Genomic DNA, 22,474 nt, shown 5'->3' with positions numbered 1-22,474 from the left:
CGCTACGTCACCACATTCACGGCGTTCCTTGGCTGCACACACAGCCCTGCATGCCGTTCTCTCTCCTCATTGGATAAAAACTGTAGGATACGATAAATGTTTTCTCCTCGGCTCAGAGCAGAGCAGAGGGACTGAGAGACCCGTGTTTCAGTCCAAACACTCTATGTAAGTGATTGCTGTCGGAAGATATAACTATTTAAGACTTATATTAACACAAATATATCACTCACTTCTGCTTTAAATAGTTATATCTTCCGACAGCAATCACTTACATAGAGTGTTTGGACCGAAACACGGGTCTGTCAGTCACTCTGCTCTGCTCTGAGCCGAGGAGAAAACTTTTCTCGTATCCTACAAGTTTTATCCAATGAGGAGAGAGAACGGCATGAAGGGCTGTGTGTGCAGGGACGAGGACCAATAGATCCATGACGAGGGCGGGGGCTGCTAACTCCATCGGCTGACAAGACGTTATGGTGCGTTCAAGGCAACTCGTAACTCGTGTTTTTCCGACCTGTGAAGTCGTACCAGTTCGATCTGGTACGAGTTCACGGGTCGGAAGTTACGAGTGGCCGTTATAGTGACTTTCACAGGTAAAGCAGGTCGGAAAAACACGAGTGGGTTGCCTGGAACGCTACAAAGTTGTAAGTCGTGACGTGAAGCTGTAATTTACGGTTTCAAAAGCCTGCCTGGAACGCAGCATTAGCCAAAACGACCGGATCGCTTACTTCTGCTTTAATCAGTTTCATGTTGAGGTCAGTCGATGTTTTTGCTACACATTTGTTGACCAGGTGTCTTATCTCTGTGTCCTTCACTGGTGTGAGAAACATTGAGTTTGGGTTGCTGTCTCCACCCTTATCAAAGTGGTCCCAGTGTAGGGATGAGTCAGGAATTTGTATCAATAGCCTAGTTGTATCCTGTTCTATGAGACAAAAGTAGTACTGTATTGGAGAAAAGTTAATTTATTTGATCATACAGTGAATAAATCATCCAAAAGTAGAGTACATGTTTATATTCGTTCCATTCTTCTTGACTCACACTGAGCTATTGAGTTTTATTACCACTGTTAACCTCTGCACATTGACTCAAGGCCTATATTCTACGCAAAACAAAACTGTTCTCTGATCAATATTACTAAACAACTAAATAATACCATATAGTAGCCTATTATTATAAGACAATGCATATTTTTATGAATACTTTGCTAATTGAGACAAAAATCAAAAGTTAATTAGTGAAATTTAATGTATGTTTAATATGTTGCAACTGTCCCCACGTTATGGTTTAGGGTCAGTCTGGATTCTTCCATTCAAATGAATATTGTGATTGTGTTATATCTGACTCATATGTAACCCAAAAAAAGTGTTGTTGTAGTCTATTTAGACCTGGCTTTATGTCAAGTAGCTACTACAGATGGAAATGAGCGTTTTCACAAAATCTGATGCAGCCATCTTTTTATTTCTTTGAATAATGTCCTGCTATAAACTAAATAATGTAAACTAAAACCAAACTCTACAAACTACAACTTGATGTCCGTGGATTTAAAAGTGAATCACCAACCGGTTTTGTTGAGAACGACTCGAGGCTGCAGGAGAACATCCAGCAGGTTCCTCAGCCGCTCAGTCTCTTGTCTGAAGCCCGAAGCCTCCGCCTCGTACCCGGCTACGACTCTGTCCACGGCCGCTAAGATTTCCTGGGAGGCGGCGGTGAGTCTCTCTGTAACGAATCCTCTCAGATACTCGACCTCAGACATTTTACTCCAACTCTTGTCGCTACTAATAGATCCGTGTAGGAGACCCGAACCGTTTCTGCTTCTAAAAAATAAAACAAACAAAAAAAGCCCATAGGTTTTTTGCTGAAAATAGTGCAATAAAAGAACAATGTATTTAGACTTAGAAGTACTGACTTGAAACTGACCACAACATAACACTTCAGATAATGAAACTTAAAATAATGTGCTGTAAAGCAGTCTCTAAGAGACTGTTCCACAAAGCAGATTAGAAAGTTAGCCAGATAAGTGTAAACATTTTGCATAATCATGGTTGTGTGTTTGTAAAAAGAAAAGAAAATTCAGTGAATATGATTCACAATTCAGGTTCATAATAACACCTGGCAAACTGCTTTCTTTGTGCAGTACTGGCAGTTACAGACAGTTGAGCAATAAATAAATCATAAATTCACAAACCCCTTGTAACCCTTCGTATCTTCTTACAATCTGCTATATATTGTAATGTGGTCTATGAACATAAAAATCCAAAGAAAGATCACAAGCCCTGAAAAAATATCTAAAGTCCTGACCTAACCCCTGAGACAGTCAAAACATGTCAGCATGAAACATTCAAACAGTTGTATGTGTATGTTCAGAAAAAGGACACAAATAACTCAGCGAGAATAATTCAGACTTTCAACCCTGTAAGGGGGAGAGAAAGAGGGTGTGATTGAGAGGGAGAATTAAAGCAATGAAACAAGCTGGTGTCTTTATGTGTGTGTGTGATGGGATTGAATAATCTCACCATATTAAATTAAGTCCCACTGAAAATCCATGAGTCTTCTTAGCAGAGTGGATACATGCGGGTTGAATTCTTGCTTGTGGCTTTGCCAGTTTTTTTTTTTTTTTTTTTTTTTACAAGACTTTGCCCCGTGCAGCTTTGGTGCCTCGCTCAGCGTTTATACCAATGAATCGCCTGTAAAATAATAGTGAAAGTGTAAAAATCAAGTTGTGTAACTCACTTACATTAACAACAAAATAAAAAGCAGCAAATGTTTAGTTCACATAGCATGCAATTGAAAAGATAAGAAAGCCTAACCTTTGGATGAATTCAAGAGTGACGCCTCTTCTTGGTATTGGAGATTGAAGATGTAGAAGATGGAAAATAAGGCAGCAAGCCCTGTCAAGAAGGTGGGTTGGATTCCCTCACATGTGACATGGCCCTCAAGGCTGACCACCCAGCGCTGAATAGGCTACAGCTTCCTGCTGTTTCACCTGAAACTTGACAAAGAATTCTCCTGTTACATTTTTTACAGATTTTCAGTCCATGTTTGAAACGATTTGTGTTTAGTTGCAAAATAGAATTTTACCATGTGTGGATGAAAATAAAATCCTTTTAATCTTCTTTTCATAATTGACTTTACAGTTACTGTCTCTCATTTAAATTGTCCCCAATATCAATAGTAGCACAATTTTTATTGTTACAAAACAGTAATTGTGATATAAATGTGTGCATTTTGTCAAAAGGATAAGCTTTGTTTTTTATGCTCCTGAAGGCTCCTATAGGCTACCATACGTTACAGTCAGAGGTGCTTTTGATATCTCCAATTGTGCTAAGTATTCTGTCTATTCTGACTTTTTTTCTCTCTTTTTTTCTAGCAAATGTGAAAATGTATTGACTATTACTCCAACCAAGAGAAAGTGTAGGCTAAATGTTTTTTTTTTTTTTTTGCTTGACTATTCAGTGATAAACATACCAAGCAGTATCAGACAAGTTGGGCACAATACCACGTCGGTGCCCCCTGTTTTTCTGCGTGGATATTATAAAGTTCAGCAGTTCACCGGAGCTCGCCTCGGTCTTCACGCTCCACCAAACAGCCTCTCACAGACGACAGGCAGACAGACAGACAGACAGTCCCTCCTCCTCCTCCTCCTCCTCCTCCTCCTCCTCCTCCTCCTCCTTCTTCTGGCTCCTTCTTCTTCTGGCTCCATGGCGTTTCCGTTTCAACGCCTGCTCTTCGTCACGTGTGGTTTGCTGTTGTCATGGTTACCACAAACCACTAAGCGTTCATAGAGCATCTTTCTAGTTTTCTTTCACCACTTGGAGATAAACTGTTTTGTGAATTTGTCACAGTCCGGTTTGACTGAGAACAATGTCGGATGCCGGGTCTGAAGAGTTTGATGAAGAGCGCAGTAAAGTCGGGGTGAGAGGAAACAATGAGCCAGTGTAGCTACTGTAACAGTTAACTTACACTGTCTGTTTCAGAGAGTTAGCGGGCTGAAGCTAACGTTAGCCCGAGCTAGGCAGCAACAGGTAACGTTAGGGTTAACTCTGTGTGTGTCCCACAGGAATATGAAGGAGAAAGAAATGAAGCGGGGGAGAGACATGGATTCGGTAAAACAGTTTTGCCCAACGGAGACAAATACCACGGACAGTATGAGAACGGCAGAAGACACGGACAGGTGATACACAAGAGCCGAGAGTGTCTTTGGCTCAAGTCTAGTCTGGATTTAGAAAAAAAAAAACATGGCATTATGTAAAAGAAATAAATGTAACCTGTTAGAAATGGTAACAGTTTTTCTGTAAACTAAACACATACTATTATTCACATAATGTGTTGAAGTTACATGATACGTAGATATATACCCATACCAAAGACCATCAACATGTTAGTATTATAACTTAATGTAATAATACATGAAAGAGTAGCATGTATCATGAAAACAAAAAAAACGTAAGTATTTATGAACAAAATATGTTAAAATATAATTCCAGCATGTAATGCCATATAACTAAATAGGGCTCAATGTTATTATTGAATTATTGTAGCTTTAACTCATGTATCGTTTTCGTGTTTTCTTCTTTTGTCTAATAAGGGGACATATTACTTCAAGAATGGGGCAAGATATGTGGGAGACTATGATCAGAACATGAAACATGGGCAAGGCACCTTCTACTATCCAGATGGCTCTAAATACGAAGGTATAGCAAAGGCACCTTGTTGATGCATTTTGGGGGTTGATCAACATTTGGAGGCGAGTTCCTGACACAGAGCTGTAGAGACCAGACTCTTCTTGTTGCCTCTCCTTCTCTGTCAGGGTTGTGGGTCGAGAACCTGAGAGAGGGTCACGGTGTCTACACTTACCCCAATGGAGACACCTATGATGGACAGTGGCTGCAGCATATGAGGTCCATCTGAACTTGTCTTCAGAAACCACTTTTTCCTCTGCTTTCTTAGTTTGAATCTTACTCAGTGTCATTAATCTGCACCAGTATGTAGGTGAACTGAATGTTTTTTGAAAAAAAAACAGTATTGCTCTAGGCTGACTTTTTTTGACTGCATCTCTTTCACGTTTTTATTTGTCTAAGGTACAACAGCATAAATGACTCAGGCACAGTCAGTGAAATGTTTTTAAATATCTGTAGCTTAGCTACTTGAAAACGTTTAATCTTTCAGTCCTGTTCCAACATACAGCAGATGTATGGGTTAGTGACAAATAAAAAGTGTTTTAAATGAATGAAAACAATTAAAAATGAAAGCATGCATCAGATTCTTTAAAATTAACATTTATTCATGTTGGTTTCACGTCATTTGAAATGACATTTGAATCTTTTTTTTTTTCTTTTTACAAAAGTAAGACTGATTGCCCTGAAAATGTCAAATGGTGCAACCACAAAAGAATGATATAAATATTGTATCCACTTACACTGGATTTACATGTAGCTACTTATTCTTTTGATAACATTAAATTAAAATAGATTTTTTTCGTTCTGTTTTTTATGAATTTTAATGCATTTTGGGCATTGTGGTGCTTCAGGCACAATATGAATTTATGGAACATCATTCTACCCCACCAGGCTAACATCAATAAAAATAGATACAAAAAGTGAAATTGAAACTTTTAAAACTACTGTTTAAGTTATTCTTGTTGTTGATGATGATTTACAGGCACGGCCAGGGCATCTACCACTACAAAGACACTGGCTCAAAGTACAAGGGCTCGTGGGTGGATGGCAACATGGAGTCAGCTGGAGAGTACATCCACTCCAACCACAGATACCAGGGTAACTTTGCTAACAATAATGTAAGTTCTCTCATTCCACAGTTATTAGAGTATTTCAGTTGAACCATGGAGCCCATTCATTCACTGATCTGTAGCAACAGTTCCCTTTACTGACCTGGAGATGGCAGCAGACACAACACAGTTGAGGAAACAGCATCCACACTTTGACAGAGCTCTGTTTTTTGGTTTATTTAAAAACTCTTACTCTATATATTTGCATTTTATACGGGCAACCTTTTCTAATTGTACCAAAATGAACAGACTCCCTCACAATTCAATTCTTCCAATTTCTAACAGATTTCATATAGAATTCTTACTTGTATGTTTTTATATGTATATCCAGTTACTGCGTCATAGGCTATAATACCAAGAACTTTGATAATACTTGTTGGTGGCCTTTTTGCAGCCCTGCGGTCCAGGGAAGTATGTGTTTGACATCGGCTGTGAGCAGCATGGTGAATACCAGCAAACAGAGCAGGTATGTCAACATCAACACACTCCTGTTGTTTTAGTTCAGTATGTCAGCTGATTTAATTGCCAACATATTATATTATACTTCTCCAGTATTGTAAATACTAAACCCAGAAACGCATCATACCTAACTTGTGGTGAAACACAGACACAAGCCACTACGACACAACGTAACCGTGACACTTCTCTTGACCAAACCTCCAGCCGGCCGACACTGAGGAGGATGATAAAAACATAAAAGCACAGAAGCTGCCCTACCCGGGCTCCAGCGACGGCTACGTCACCTTAGGGTCCTCAGGAGGAGCAGAGAGGGTGCTGCCTCTTTAAGCAACACTGCTGATGTTCTGTCTCACTTACACAGATAACGCCAGCACAGAAAGTCTTGCATGATGACTTTGTGGTATTTTTACATCTGAGAATGTCTTTACTTTTTGTTTGTCTGTTTGTGTCAGACATGAATGTTGTCAGATGCATTCATGCCGCCTCTAAGAGTGGGGCCTATGTTTAACCTGAAATGCATGCTATGATCCTTAACTTGAGTGAAACTTCAGGATGCATGTAAATAACCTACTAGCATGATTGAGATGGAAGTTGCAGTGTTACTGTGGGGTTTGCAGTTGTTTTCATGTATGCCTTGGTTCTGCCTCGTAACGTTCCGTTATTATCTCATAGCGTGGTGAATGTGCAGGTCACAACTTGTCCACCAGAGCGTTTTGGAGTTGTTGGGTTGTGTATTTGATGAGTTTGATGAGGGAAACCAAGAAATCCCATTAGCCTCTGTAGCATAGCTCTGAGCAGCTCGCGGCTCTGCTCCGCCGTTCTAAAAATAGCTTGCACCGACAATTAAAGGTAACGAACCTAGTGCTAAGACTATAGGGATTATGGCAATGGGCCAATTTGCCAAAATGTTGAACTATCCCTTTAAGAAAAGTTTCACAGTGACACGGTGCACGTTGTAGCTGAGCATTTCTCTAAATCAACTTTTAAATCAACTTGTACAGGACCAAGCTGATGGTGAGTGGGGGGCACTGGCCTCCAACACGCTGCTCAAGTGGATTCCCAGGTGCATCACCGGCCTGACGGAGTGGACTCCAGCTAAAAAGACTTCAGGTAACATTTGCCAACCTGAAACAGTCGGTCAAGGACAAGGCAGCAGAATCCCAATGACTCAACAAGACATTTGTCCAGCTTTAGATTCATAATTTACAAGTAACACATTTTGTTCATTCATGTAAGTGTTAAATGATATTCTCTAGATGTATCATACTGGTCTACTCCCTTAAGGTCTAAATATTGTGTCAAAGCCTTGAGATCATTCCCATGTGTATATAATGAATAAATACATATGTTAGTGTGGTTCTGTCTATTTCCTGCAAATGAACCACTAAAGCTGTAGAGCCCAAACATGTAGCTGACAACAAAACTTTATGTTCTTAGTTTGGAAACGGTGACTAAAACAAAAACTAGTGTGCTCCATAGCTTCACTTAATGAACAACACATGCAACACATGATATAAGAAAAGTGCAGTCATTATTAGTCGTAAGTGTTACTGAGCGTGTCATATGCTTTATATGCTTCAGACAATGGTGTAAGTGCTGTGTGTGTTTGTATCTATTTTCCAGTGGGAGAAAAGGAAACAGCTTCAGCAGAGGAAGGTGGCGAGAAGTAATCTGTGTGATCAACCCACCACCCTGCATGATACTTTGTTTACAACACTGGAAAAAAAAACATAAATAAATAAATGTTTAATATGTAACACAAAAAGAACTTCCCTGTTTAAATGAGTGTACTCGATGTAAACAGTGCATGCTTTTTCTGTGACAGAATAACACAGTAGTTCCTCAGTAAGATTTAAGGCTCCAGTCGGTAACACTTTATAATAAATACACACTATTAAGCATTAGAAGAGAGTGAATGATGTTTCCAAGCTGAATAGTTTGACAGCTGCTGGTGTGAATGAGTGTTGTCTAGGAAACAGGCCTGTTCCTTGATCAGTCCATTGATGCTGGTCTGTGATTGGTGCTCTCCTCCAGGTGGAGGCGCTGTAGCTCCAACAGGTTTGATGTTTGATGAGCAGCGACATTAACCCCCAATTCCAATCCGTTCCCTAAAGACTCAGGCCCTGAACCCTCACTGACTAAAGTGACGTCAGCTGTAAGTGACAGAGTGTGAGAGTCTGTGAGGGTCCAGATGCTGTAAACATGACTGGAACAGCACTTACCCACTCTCACGATACGTTTCCTTGACAACAAAATGTTTTTAACTCCGCCCTTGGACCGATAAATTTACTGTACTTTCAATACGCACAAGGTGTGCGAGGGAGGCGGACTCAAAACAAAATATTCCTGGATCAGATCTGATCAAATCATCATCAATAATCACAAACTGCATGTTAACACTGACAGTAAACTTCTTCTTTTCTTTTTATTTATTCCTTTTGTTTGGCTCCTGTCCATTAACAATAAAGAGAGCGGCGGAGCTCTCTCTGACTACTTGGGTTAATTTACTTTTTTTTTTAACACTTGCGTTCCGACGGCATCCCATGTGTTATGGTTTGACTTCACAAAGCTATGAACTGTGGGTAATTCCCCTACCCAAAGTCAGCATCGGTGCTGACTTACGGTAAGGGGGCAGTAAGGGCTCATTCACTGACTCACTGACTTGATGATCTGACAACGGAACAGCCCTCACACACTCACGGACTTCCCGTGAACGCGCCTCTAAGTCAGTGAGTCCGTGAGGGGTCGGATTGGAATTGGGCCTTGGAGTGATGGAGCTGTTGTGGTGGATGTGGACGTGGTGTGTGAGCGTGTGTGTTGTCCCACTGGTTGATGGTGAGTATCCAGAGCGTGTAAAAGACTGGGTCGGGCTGTATTACTCAGGCTGCACTACAGCGTCTATTCACGGGCGCGATCCCACTACTGAGCGGCACGGGGGCTTTGACCTGCTCCGTCTCCGACCTGGGCCGGTGCACCCCTCCTTAGGGGACCTGGTGGCCCCGGGCTCCCCCAGGACCACCATGTCGATACCGCTCTTAGTGCGGACACCCGATCGGCATAGTCCGCTGCAGCCCAGAGCTCCTGAGCTCAAACCATCCTCCAGCCTCAGCCTCCCGGTCACGTGGATTACAGGCGCGCGCCACCGCACCCGGCGGCAGCTGCTTCACTCGTACAGGTGTTGGGCTGTCACACAGGTGACGTCATCAGGTGGCACTAAGCGGCGTCTGGTGACGGGAAAACAAAGTGTGTAAGAATGTAAGTATAGTGATATTTCCTTTATTTTAGACACAGATTAGATTAACAAAACAATAAAACATTAAAAACAAATTATTAAATTAAACAATTTCAAAAGCTCCAGGTTGTTAGGTTTAAATAATGAAAGCAGCTTTGCAGGGCTCGTTAAAGCCTCTATAATCACGTTCTTTACATTAATTTATACATCAGCTGTTAGAACGGCTCCACAGGTGGGAACACTGAGTTCATCATGGGACACCAGCAGAAGTCTCATGTCATCACTGAAGGCCACAGTGAGCCTCCAGCAGCAGGTCAGCAGTAGGAGTGCAGCAGGCTCTGAACAAAGAGCATTTGACACTGTGAGAGCACATACTGAGTTATACAGCAACAAGTTTGTTTGGCCAACTCCAACTCACTGAACACATGTCTCTGCATCATTCACGTCTTCAGACATGAAATGTCCAATAGATTTTGTTTCTTTACAAACCTTGTGGAAATTGCCTCTCAGGGAAGCTTGATCTCCTGTCCTCATTACTCCTGATGATCATGATATTGTTTGACTTGGCATTAAATTTAATATCAAAATCTGTTCTACAAAAGAAACATAATTGCTGCAAACCTGCACTGTACAGGCTAGATATTATCAGGTCATCAACGGACAGGTGATAGACTTTCCAACAAGACAACATGTCTTCCAACAAACATTTGCAGCCTACTCAGCAAGACTCCCTCAAACACTTTAGAGAGAACTTGTCAGAGCAACTGGGCGATAGTTGTGAATTCTATTTAACTTTGCAGCCTTGTCCTTTAGGACTGGGACTAATCGGGTATGGACACCATGGACACCAGGGTCATCTCAGGTGGCAGGCTGCAGCAGCAGACAACAACAACCACAGCCTCATTTACAAAACCATAACATAATATTCCATCCATCAATTGTCTGCTTATCCTGCAGGGTGGGGTCTACACACTGGACACCTACAACAGATATACTGTAGAGAACAATCAGAATCGCGATCAGCACTTTATTATTCAAGAAGAAAATTGTTGTGCCAGAGATTACTTTATAGATGAAAAATAAGTAAACTTATGTGATTAAAACTGTGATTGATGTTGTCTATGTTTTGACATCAGACAGTAAAAGAGGAGTCGTCAGGAAAATGCTGAGCAGCAGCCTGTCTGGATTCAAATCAACCTTTATCACTGGCTCAAACAATGAGGAGCCTTCACGCTGCACACACACTTTGTTTTCCCGTCACCAGACGCCGCTTGGTGCCACCTGATGACGTCACCCGTGTGACAGCCCAACACCTGTACGAGTGAAGCAGCTGCCGCCGGGTGCGGTGGCGCGCGCCTGTAATCCACGTGACCGGGAGGCTGAGGCTGGAGGATGGTTTGAGCTCAGGAGCTCTGGGCTGCAGCGGACTATGCCGATCGGGTGTCCGCACTAAGAGCGGTATCGACATGGTGCTCCTGGGGGAGCCCGGGGCCACCAGGTCCCCTAAGGAGGGGTGCACCGGCCCAGGTCGGAGACGGAGCAGGTCAAAGCCCCCGTGCCGCTCAGTAGTGGGATCGCGCCCGTGAATAGACGCTGTAGTGCAGCCTGAGTAATACAGCCCGACCCAGTCTTTTACACGCTCTGGATACTCACCATCAACCAGTGGGACAACACACACGCTCACACACCACGTCCACATCCACCACAACAGCTCCATCACTCCAAATGTCGCTGCTCATCAAACATCAAACCTGTTGGAGCTACAGCGCCTCCACCTGGAGGAGAGCACCAATCACAGACCAGCATCAATGGACTGGATCAAGGAACAGGCCTGTTTCCTAGACAACACTCATTCACACCAGCAGCTGTCAATCAAACCATTCAACTTGGAAACATCATTCACTCTCTTCTGATGGACAATAGGCCTCATTAACACATTGAAACTACTCTGATCTGATTAGATCTTTGAACTTTGGGATGTCAGTAAAACACCTTTGACATTGACAGACACTTGTTAACAATTACTGTATTTGTTGAATTTGAGTCTTCAAAACCCCAGAATGCCTTTCTGTTTGGCAAACCGTCATCAGAGATGGAGAATCACTGTGGCCCATGGCAGCAGTGACACTCTGCAGCTGACAGCCAGGACACACGGCTCAGTGATGCAACACAGCTCAGTTCATTCCAACTTGTTCTGTGTGATCCAGTGGGCCTCCCTCGGTTTCCACCAGAATATTTTTTAAAAGGTTATTTTGAATGTAAAATGCAGTCACCAAGAAACATCAGATGATGTTCTCCATCAGCAACAGACAGACAAGAGTTAACCCTTACATACTGTTTAAATTTGATACCTTCACAGTATGGTTCGGGTCAATTTTGACCCGGACCAAGAATTCCCTCATATTAAGTGTCTATTGAATTTTAAACTACAGATCTATTTAGAATGTTTAAATAGCTTATGACACATACATTAATGTATGATTAATATAAGTGTTAAAAAAAATTCAGAGAGCAGGGAGAGTGCATTTTTTAAGTTTTACAACACTCGTTTTTGGAGAAAAACTTCTACTATTACACAGTATTACATCCTGTTCTACATAAGACATAAACACATAAAAGCCAAAATGATTTAAAGATATTTCATTGAATTTTAAAATGGCATGAACATTGTGGAACTGTTGGAATTCATAATATGACCATGTTTAACCATTGCGACCATTACGTGCTATATGTTATAAGGTAGATGCTATATCATAAGAAATCATAATTATCAATATTAATTCAACATTTACTACTTAGAACACAAAAACATTAAATAATAAAATGCTTATTATAAAAAAAATGCACTCTCCCTGCTTTATATATAATATGGTTTTCTTTGGCATTGTCTTCCTGCTCTGACACATCCTCCACCAAATCACTATCAACCTCCTCCTTTTGGAAGATCAGATAAAGGGCCTGTTGTACCAAGTCTTGCTGCCACGATGTCAGTCACTGAAATGGCAGCTCAGGAACCTCGATGTCATGACCCCCCACCACCACCCTCCCAACGCAAATTGATTCAAATTTGTTACTTTATAGATTATTTTATTACATTGCAGGTGCAGGTGCTTGCAGGTGCAGATCTCGTGTCTGTGTCAAGGCACCCCTTGACCTCAGATTACCTCTGTTCCATTTGTGCACCATACTGTATGATCACTACTATTTTACTATTTCACTGTTTCGAGATTCCCCCATGCCCCCTCAAAGACCAGCAGGTGTCTGTCTCTGTGGGAACCTGGGCAAATGTGGTGGGAACACAGGCAGTTCTCGTGGCAGTGTCTAAGTCCCCCTTGAACTCTGTTTCTGTCACCACTGTCCCATAAATCATACACACAAACATGGCCTGTACAGTTCCACAGTTTCAAGATTCCCTAAAACCACAATTTTCCTTGATTTGACCCACACTGGTGGATCTAAAATCCATCTAAACAGATACGGGTCAAATTTGACCCGAAACAGCCTCAGTGTATAAAAAATTGTAGCACCTGTTCAAAAGTATACAATTTAAAAATATTTTCATTTTTGTGTATTTTGGGTCACTTGAGGGAAAGTCATAAAATTTCAGCCTAAAAGAATGATGTTTAGGGTATTTTTTCTGCTGTCAAATGTCAAAACAGTAAAAACAGTATGTAAGGGTTAATATCAACCATCCAAGAGTGTCTGGCTGCTCTGTTTCCAGCTGCTATTGTTTCAGAGGAACAGTCTGAACAGAGACTTCACACTGCTGAGTGGGAACAGCATGCAAACCACAACTAAACACCCGAGGCCCAGGAATCAAACCCAGAACCTTCTTGCTGAGGGTGGTGACTCATAAAGGTCCAGATTTATGTTTATCAGAGACAAGAGTGAGATATGAAGTTGTTAGTGTGAACACACTGTTCATCAATACTCATCTAATCAGATCAGCTGAATGGTTTGATTGACAGCTGCTGGTGTGAATGAGTGTTGTCTAGGAAACAGGCCTGTTCCTTGATCCAGTCCATTGATGCTGGTCTGTGATTGGTGCTCTCCTCCAGGTGGAGGCGCTGTAGCTCCAACAGGTTTGATGTTTGATGAGCAGCGACATTTGGAGTGATGGAGCTGTTGTGGTGGATGTGGACGTGGTGTGTGAGCGTGTGTGTTGTCCCACTGGTTGATGGTGAGTATCCAGAGCGTGTAAAAGACTGGGTCGGGCTGTGTTACTCAGGCTGCACTACAGCGTCTATTCACGGGCGCGATCCCACTACTGAGCGGCACGGGGGCTTTGACCTGCTCCGTCTCCGACCTGGGCCGGTGCACCCCTCCTTAGGGGACCTGGTGGCCCCGGGCTCCCCCAGGAGCACCATGTCGATACCGCTCTTAGTGCGGACACCCGATCGGCATAGTCCGCTGCAGCCCAGAGCTCCTGAGCTCAAACCATCCTCCAGCCTCAGCCTCCCGGTCACGTGGATTACAGGCGCGCGCCACCGCACCCGGCGACAGCTCCTTCACTCGTACAGGTGTTGGGCTGTCACACAGGTGACGTCATCAGGTGGCACCAAGCGGCGTCTGGTGACGGGAAAACAAAGTGTGTAAGAATGTTTAAGTATAGTGATATTTCCTTTATTTTAAACACAGATTAGATGAACAAAGCAATAAAACATTAAAAACAAATTATTAAATTAAACAATTTCAAAAGCTCCAGGTTTTTATGCCAATGTTTGTTAGGTTTAAATAATGAAAGCAGCTTTGCAGGGCTCGTTAAAGCCTCTATAATCACGTTCTTTACATTAATTTATACATCAGCTGTTAGAACGGCTCCACAGGTGGGAACACTGAGTTCACCATGGGACACCAGCAGAAGTCTCATGTCGTCACTGAAGGCCACAGTGAGCCTCCAGCAGCAGGTCAGCAGTAGGAGTGCAGCAGGCTCTGAACAAAGAGCATTTGACACTGTGAGAGAGCACATACTGAGTTATACAGCAACAAGTTTGTTTGGCCAACTCCAACTCACTGAACACATGTCTCTGCATCATTCACGTCTACAGACATGAAATGTCCAAAAGATTTTGTTTCTTTACAAACCTTGTGGAAATTGCCTCTCAGGGAAGCTTGATCTCCTGTCTCTGTTCTACAAAAGAAACATAATTGCTGCAAACCTGCACTGTACAGGCTAAATATTATCAGGTCATCAACGGACAGGTGATTAGACTTTCCAACAAGACAACATGTCTTCCAACAAACATTTGCAGCCTACTCAGCAAGACTCCCTCAAACACTTTAGAGAGAACTTGTCAGAGCAACTGGGTGATAGTTGTGAATTCTATTTAACTTTGCAGCCTTGTCCTTTAGGACTGGGACTAATCGGGTATGGACACCATGGACACCAGGGTCATCTCAGGTGGCAGGCTGCAGCAGCAGACAACAACAACCACAGCCTCATTTACAAAACCATAACATAATATTCCATCCATCAATTGTCTGCTTATCCTGCAGGGTGGGGTCTACACACTGGACACCTACCACAGATATACTGTAGAGAACAATCAGAATCGCAAGAAGAAGAAAATTGTTGTGCCAGAGATTTCTGTATAGAATGAAAAATAAGTAAACTTATGTGATTAAAACTGTGATTGTTGTTGTCTATGTTTTGACATCAGTCAGTAAAAGAGGAGACGTCAGGAAAATACTGAGCAGCAGCCTGTCTGGATTCAAATCAACCTTTATCACTGGCTCAAACACTGAGGAGCCTTCACGCTGCACACCCCGTCACCAGATGCCACTTGGTGCCACCTGATGACGTCACCTGTGTGACAGCCCAACACCTGTCCGAGTGAAGCAGCTGCCGCCGGGTGCGGTGGCGCGCGCCTGTAATCCACGTGACCGGGAGGCTGAGGCTGGAGGATGGTTTGAGCTCAGGAGCTCTGGGCTGCAGCGGACTATGCCGATCGGGTGTCCGCACTAAGAGCGGTATCGACATGGTGGTCCTGGGGGAGCCCGGGGCCACCAGGTCCCCTAAGGAGGGGTGCACCGGCCCAGGTCGGAGACGGAGCAGGTCAAAGCCCCCGTGCCGCTCAGTAGTGGGATCGCGCCCGTGAATAGACGCTGTAGTGCAGCCTGAGTAATACAGCCCGACCCAGTCTTTTACACGCTCTGGATACTCACCATCAACCAGTGGGACAACACACACGCTCACACACCACGTCCACATCCACCACAACAGCTCCATCACTCCAAATGTCGCTGCTCATCAAACATCAAACCTGTTGGAGCCACAGCGCCTCCACCTGGAGGAGAGCACCAATCACAGACCAGCATAATGGACTGATCAAGGAACAGGCCTGTTTCCTACACTCATTTACACCAGCAGCTGTCAATCAAACCATTCAACTTGGAAACATCATTCACTCTCTTCTATCTGATGGACTAGCTACATTTCATTCATCAGTTTTATTTTAGGCTACTGAACTTACTCTGCTTCTCTTTTGTGCTTTGCACTGTGTATTTTTTATTTTAGTCTTATTTCGTTTTTAATGAACCTGAGAATGCTTTGATGGGTCTTGATATAAATTATGATAACACCGTAGAGTGTTGTCATATTGACATAAAACTTAAAGTGCAGAACATTAAATGCCTGGGTATTCAGACTTGAGGAGAATTTAGGAGAGATGGAAATCACCTCATTGTGGGTTTTTCTTGAATCTGTTTCCTGAGTTAGGGAACTTTCACCTGGGGTTTGTGGGAATTCTACAATGACACCAGCCACCAGTCTGCAACAAGCACCAACATATCAATAACCTTCATATTACTTTACCAAGGTATAGGTCAGTGACATCAATGTTGACATACTAACCATGGAACTAAGGAAAACCTTAGTAAAGCTGCAAGATGTTGACTGATTCCAACTGTACTATTACACTTACTGTGGAGAACTAGTGTTTGCCCTAGTTTTTATGAATATTTATTTTGAGAAATAATTATTAACTATACTTTCATGCACTGCAGTGCCACAATAACCTTATAACCAATAACCAATAACCTAAAGACTTCATCACACATCATGTTGCTTTGGGACTACTGTATACATTAAAGCAGAAGTGAGTGATATATTTGTGTTAATATAAGTCTTAAATAGTTATATCTTCCGACAGCAATCACTTACATAGAGTGTTTGGACTGAAACACGGGTCTCTCAGTCCCTCTGCTCTGCTCTGAGCCGAAGAGAAAACATTTATCGTATCCTACAGTTTTTATCCAATGAGGAGAGAGAACGGCATGCAGGGCTGTGTGTGCAGCCAAGGAACGCCGTGAATGTGGTGACGTAGCGACGAGGACTGTTATGGTGCGTTCAAGGAAACTCGTATTTTTCCGACCGTGAAGTGGTACCAGTTCGATCTGGTACGAGTTCACCGGTCGGAAGTTACGAGTGGCCGTTATAGTGACTTTCACCGGTAAAACAGGTCGGAAAAACACGAGTGGGTTGCCTGGAACGCTACAAAGTCGTAAGTTGTGACTTGAAGCTGTAATTTACGATTTCAAAAGCCTGCCTGGAACGCAGCATTAGCGAAAACGACCGGATCACTCACTTCTGCTTTAAAGGAATAAGGAATAATATGCAGTCATTGACTGACCTTTTTGTTTTAAGTCAGAACAGGTGGTCGGGGGTTGGAGAGTATGTAGCCCCAAATCAATTCTAATTAGTTCTTCAAAATCAATAATCTGTCAAAATGTATCTCTAATAAACCATAGAGCTATACTAAATCCAATGCCACTCATATGGTGTGGTATGGTGCAAACCAACATTATGTCTCCATCAAATGGTCAGATATTGGAACTACAAGGCCCAGTCCTACAATGAGAACGGACCACAGTAGAGTAAAGGAATCAAATTTACCAAATTTATTTATCATGAAAACTGTCACTGATGGAGTTTAGTCCTGTAAGCACCGAATGCTCAAGTGCTCCAACAACTGATCCACAATAATGTGGTGAGCATCCTCTGCGCTGCTCCAGGATCAGGCCACAACAGTTGTATGACCGGATCATAGCAGCATCACTCTTGGGCCTCCATGCCAGTAGCGGACACGCATGGATCTGAAGAACAGAAGACAGAAGTCATGAAATTCTCTCAGTTAAGTTCTTATATATTCACAAGAATGCATGTGAGCTCACTATACGACTATGAACTTTAACCTTTGACCCCCTACATCCTTGTGATTTTTTTTTTTTTTTTTTGCCAAATTTGAAGAAATAACATCATGGCTGGTTACTTTTTGAGGACACATTAGTTGTGTCTCAATTCAGGGACCACAGCAACATCCCATTGCCATGAAAAACTCACCCTAAAACAGTCTGTTGCCTGTAGGTCATACTGGTCCAGACACCACAAGCCAATCAAACCTAAATCCGACTTTTTGTTTAATGTGACCTTTTATGCTGCATAGTTTGCCTCTATCAGGCCCCAAAACTAGGCTATGCCATTTACTCTTTTGGTCATCTTCATTTCTCATGAGGGCTCAGGCCTCATAATCACATTCTGAGTTGAGAGAATGCTCCCTGTTGGCAAGTAACCTAATACTAAAGTGTCTTGAGAAAAAAGTCAAAGTGAAGAGGGAGATTCTCAATTTGCTAAAGGGGGATTTTCTGCTGATTCAGCCACCAAGAAAAAAAAATAGACTTAGACGTGTATTTTGAATGTTCTAACATCAAATAAAGATCAAAAATGTTGATCTTTATTTGATGTTAGAACATAATGATAGCCTATTTGAATAAGGCGGTAGGCTACCGGTGTTGTCCTGGCGCCAGCTTTATTTTGAAGGGTAGCCTACCGCCGGAAGTCATAGCGTGTATTGTTTGCGTTTGTCAGCAGCAGCACCGGTAACTTTGGTGTGTGTGCGGTAGTGTGGTAGTGCGGTGGGCCCACACAGGACAGTGAACCCGGGCAGACTGGCAGTATGTCAGCATGTTTGGAGGCTACGAGGACAGCGGGTTATAGTCAGTGTTTGCTGCTGTAGAGGCTCCCCCGCCGGGTCAAACGGTAAACAGACGTTAGTTGTTCCGAAGACAACACCGACAATGGACGACTGTGCTCAGCAAAGGCCACTGTTTACATTCGGCGTCATAGCTGACATTCAGTACGCGGACATCGACGACGGGTACAACTACACCCGGACGAGGAGGCGGTACTACCGGAGCAGCCTGCAGCTGCTGAGGAACGCCCAGGAGAGTTGGTCGGAGTCGGCCGTCAAACCGGACTTCATCCTCCAGCTGGGGGACATCATCGACGGCTTCAACAAGGGCCACGACGCCTCCGACCGAGCGCTGGACACCGTGCTGAGGCAGTTCGGCTCCAGCCCCGTGGAGGTCCACCATGTGTGGGGCAACCACGAGTTCTACAACTTCAGCCGCAGCTCGCTGCTCACCTCCAAGCTCAACACTTCACAGTACAGCGACAGGGGCCGCAGCGGAGCCCGGGCCGGCGGCGACATCTACGCCTACCACTTCAGCCCGGTCCCCGGCTTCATGTTTGTCGTGCTGGACGCCTACGACGTGAGCCTGCTGGGCAGAGAGGAGTCCAGCGAGGAGTACCGCAGCGCGCTGGACCTCATCAGACAGCACAACAACAACGAGGACCTCAACTGCCCCCCAGGTATGTTGCCCCCCCAGCTTTACTGTGAGGTGTCTGTTAGTGATTGTGGATGTTGTCTGATAATTCAGGTCAGGAGGAGGTTAAAACACATTGTAGCATATATCAGGGGTGTCAAACGTGTGGCCCATGGGCCAAAACCGGACCGGCAGAGGGTCCAGTCTGGCCCTCAGGATGAATTTAGTTTTTTTCCTTTAAATGTGTTTTATTAGCAACCAGAGAGTCAAAAATAATAAATCACGATCAAATTAATCATAATTACTAATACATTTTTCAGTTTTTATAAATTAAAAAGTGAGAGAGAAGGAAAACTAAATAAAAACATAACACAATGAAAAGCATCAAAAACTAAACAAGCATACAACAAACGCAAACAAAAACAATAAATGATGTGTTGAATGTATAATAAACACATAAATTAGTGAGGAAGAAAAAAAAAAGACAGGATGGTGGTGTACATCGTATAAATCTCAGTAGTCCGGGGGAAGGAGGGATACAGTTTGTAGGGTTGAGGACAGTGGACTAAAACAAAGGGACCATTTCAAAGTTCTTTTTATTTATAGGTTATCATGCTATTATTTTACTGGTCCGGCCCACTTGAGATCAAATTGCACTGTTTGTGGCCCCTAAACTAAAATGAGTTTGACACCCCTGCTGTATAAAAAAATTAAATATTGATTATACTTATTAACAACAGATGCTCACGTACGTTATAATGCAATTAAGGTACACAGGATATTTGAAAGCATTTCTGTTATGTGTTTGATGAAACAGTTTTAATAATGGATTTCAGTGTTGATTGTTGTAAAATGCAACAAAAAGCATATGTTAAGGGTTTCAACTGTTTGTACTCAGCCTCTCCTAATCAGAGGTTAAGTTCAGGATACCCAGGTTCAATAGAACAGTGACATTCAACAAGGTGAAATGTAAATAAACTAGAATAGAAAAGAAATTCTAAATTCACTTAAACAAAAACACACAAAACCATTAAACCTGGACTACATGAACAAGGAGTCAACACCCCCATAAAACTCATAAACTGCAGCTTTTATTTATCCAAGGAAAACATCTGAAACACCAGGGTGACTGACGGTGAATGAACAGATCGTGGAATTCATACTTTGTGTTGTTCTTTCAGGGGTTGAGGGCCTTCAGCAGAGGTTCACCATGTTCAATGGAGGCTTCAGTAAGGACCAGCTGGACTGGCTCGACTCTGTGCTGTCATCAGCTGACGAGAGACAGCAAAGAGTCACTATTGTCAGTAAGTAAAAAACCCGTCACTGTCACTCACATCCCTCCAGTCAGGTGATGCTACATGGAGGCCGTCGTCAAGGTTCAAGGTTCCTTTATTGTCATTGTAGCAAAAAAAAAGAATACATGTACAACAAAATTATATTGCACTCAGTTAAAAAGCATTATAGCATTCACACATACTAACACACATCCATACACTAGTCTATCTGAAATAAAAATGAAATAATTGAGTAAATAGCGTATTGAGTGTTGCACCAGCAATAAACACAGGTTATAGGTAACTGTATCCCATTCAGGGGAAACTCATACCTGGTCAGTGAACTTTATCCATTTGCTGTTGACACAACAGAGTGGAGTCAGAATTATGTTTCTTGGGAATTTGATTTTGGCAAGTTTGACAAACAGCAGCACTCTCCTGATGCCTGCTTTGATGTGGAATTCATGAGCCAGATAAATCTGCTAATGTTGAAGTTCCGTTGTCAACTATCAAAACATACACTATTATCACACTGCCATCTAATGGCCAGGGGTTTAAACTCAACACAAAATGTAACAGTTAAACTGAGTTGGGAAATGATCATCAGGAATTCCTGATCATGTGTTAGAAAATGATGACTGTCTTTCATCCAGTGTCCACTGTGGCTCAACTCGTACATATTTTTGCATTTTCTGTAAAGTTATTACCAGTAATCAAGGACACTGAATAATGATATATGGAATAAAATTGTGGTCAGAATTAAATGCGACATAAACTCTATGACACCCTTCATGTGTAGCATTATGTCATACTAAAGGACCGCTGGCCAAACCCAGAGGGTTCTGGAACAAAGTAATGGTAAAATAATATTTTATATTATGTAGGTCTTTTTTTAATCCAAAATATTTCATGTTGTTGGCCAAAATTGTAGTTTGTAAATTAATAATAATAATGGTTTACATTTATATAGCACTTTTCTGTCGATACCCAAAGCGCATTACAGGAACCATTGTTCATTCATATAACTAATTTGATGAGTTTGATGAGGGAAACCAAGAAATCCCATTAGCCTTCGTAGCGTAGCTCTGAGCAGCTTGCGGCTCGGCTCGGCCATTCTAAAAATAGCTCGCACCGACAATTAGAGGTAATGAACCTACTTCTATGACTATAGGGATTATGGCAATGGGCCAGTTTGCCAAAATGTTGAACTATCGTTTAAAGCTACTATGTAGTTCAACTACACTGGTAATACAGAAAACTGAATGACAAACCTGATAAGCTGTTTGCGTCCCTCAGGTCACCTCCCTGTCCACCCCGGCTCCACCTCACCCATCTGTCTGGCCTGGAACTACCAGGAGCTCCTGGCCATCATAGGCTCCCACAGCAGCGTGGTGTGCGTCATGGCCGGACACGACCACGACGGAGGATACCACTGGGACAAGGACACGGGGGTGCACCACCTGACGGTAGAGGGGGTGATCGAGACTCCGCCCGACGACAACGCCTTCGCCACGGTCTCCGTGTATGAGGACAGGATGGTGCTGAAAGGGAGCGGGAGGATCAGACATCAGGAGTTTCTGTTTTCCTGATACCTCAGTGACAGTCTAACATGCACCTGGGCTCTCCATATTTTCATCAGCTGAGTCGCTGATCAGGACATATTTAACTTAAGGCAATGAAAGTCCTAGTATAACTTCACATTCTTTAAGTTAAATTTACTGACTCACCTATGGTTTTACACGTACACACTTATTTTTTACATCCTTTACCTCAGCAGAACAAAAGCAGTACCTCAAATCATTTATTGTGCTTGAGTTCAGATTTTTAATCTTGATTGTTTTAATCTGAAGATCTATTGATAAAAGTTGGATATTTATTTTTATGTTTTAAGGAGGAATTACTGCCAATTTTGATTTTCTTATTTTGATATTTGCTGAGTGACATACTGGAGAAATTTGAAAAGTGCAGTGTATTTATAAATATAATTGATTTAGTACCCAGTGTTCAGCAAATCTGTATTATTTACAGTGTAAATCAATATGGTGAATAATAAACGTATTTACACCAGCAGCAGTTGTGTCCGTCTGCCTAACCAGTTCTCACCGTCATCTCTACCAGACTGCT

At 42.6% G+C, this 22,474-nt stretch overlaps 2 protein-coding genes across 2 annotated transcripts; both read left to right on the top strand.

The window, feature by feature from the left end:
• Positions 1-3,858: 3,858 nt before the first annotated feature.
• Positions 3,859-9,492, top strand: LOC311003194 (radial spoke head 1 homolog; the record flags this gene model as incomplete). The annotated part of the gene is made up of 8 exons (XM_083994879.1): positions 3,859-3,909; positions 4,055-4,168; positions 4,583-4,688; positions 4,805-4,895; positions 5,656-5,791; positions 6,177-6,248; positions 7,243-7,351; positions 9,125-9,492. 8 exons carry the CDS (start codon positions 3,859-3,861, stop codon positions 9,490-9,492), a joined length of 1,047 nt encoding a protein of 348 aa, XP_083851005.1.
• An 8,863-nt stretch (positions 9,493-18,355) lies between these two features.
• On the top strand, positions 18,356-22,392 carry adprm (ADP-ribose/CDP-alcohol diphosphatase, manganese-dependent). Its single transcript, XM_083993841.1, has 3 exons — positions 18,356-19,122; positions 20,258-20,380; positions 21,647-22,392. The coding sequence occupies exons 1-3, from the start codon at positions 18,549-18,551 to the stop codon at positions 21,937-21,939; spliced, it is 990 nt and encodes a 329-aa protein (XP_083849967.1). The 5' UTR covers positions 18,356-18,548; the 3' UTR covers positions 21,940-22,392.
• The last annotated feature ends 82 nt before the right edge of the window (positions 22,393-22,474 follow it).

The sequence above is a fragment of the Trachurus trachurus genome (assembly GCF_905171665.1).
Source record: "Trachurus trachurus genome assembly, chromosome: 19".
Taxonomy (NCBI): domain Eukaryota; kingdom Metazoa; phylum Chordata; class Actinopteri; order Carangiformes; family Carangidae; genus Trachurus; species Trachurus trachurus.
This window is presented reverse-complemented; position numbering and strand designations above follow the sequence as displayed.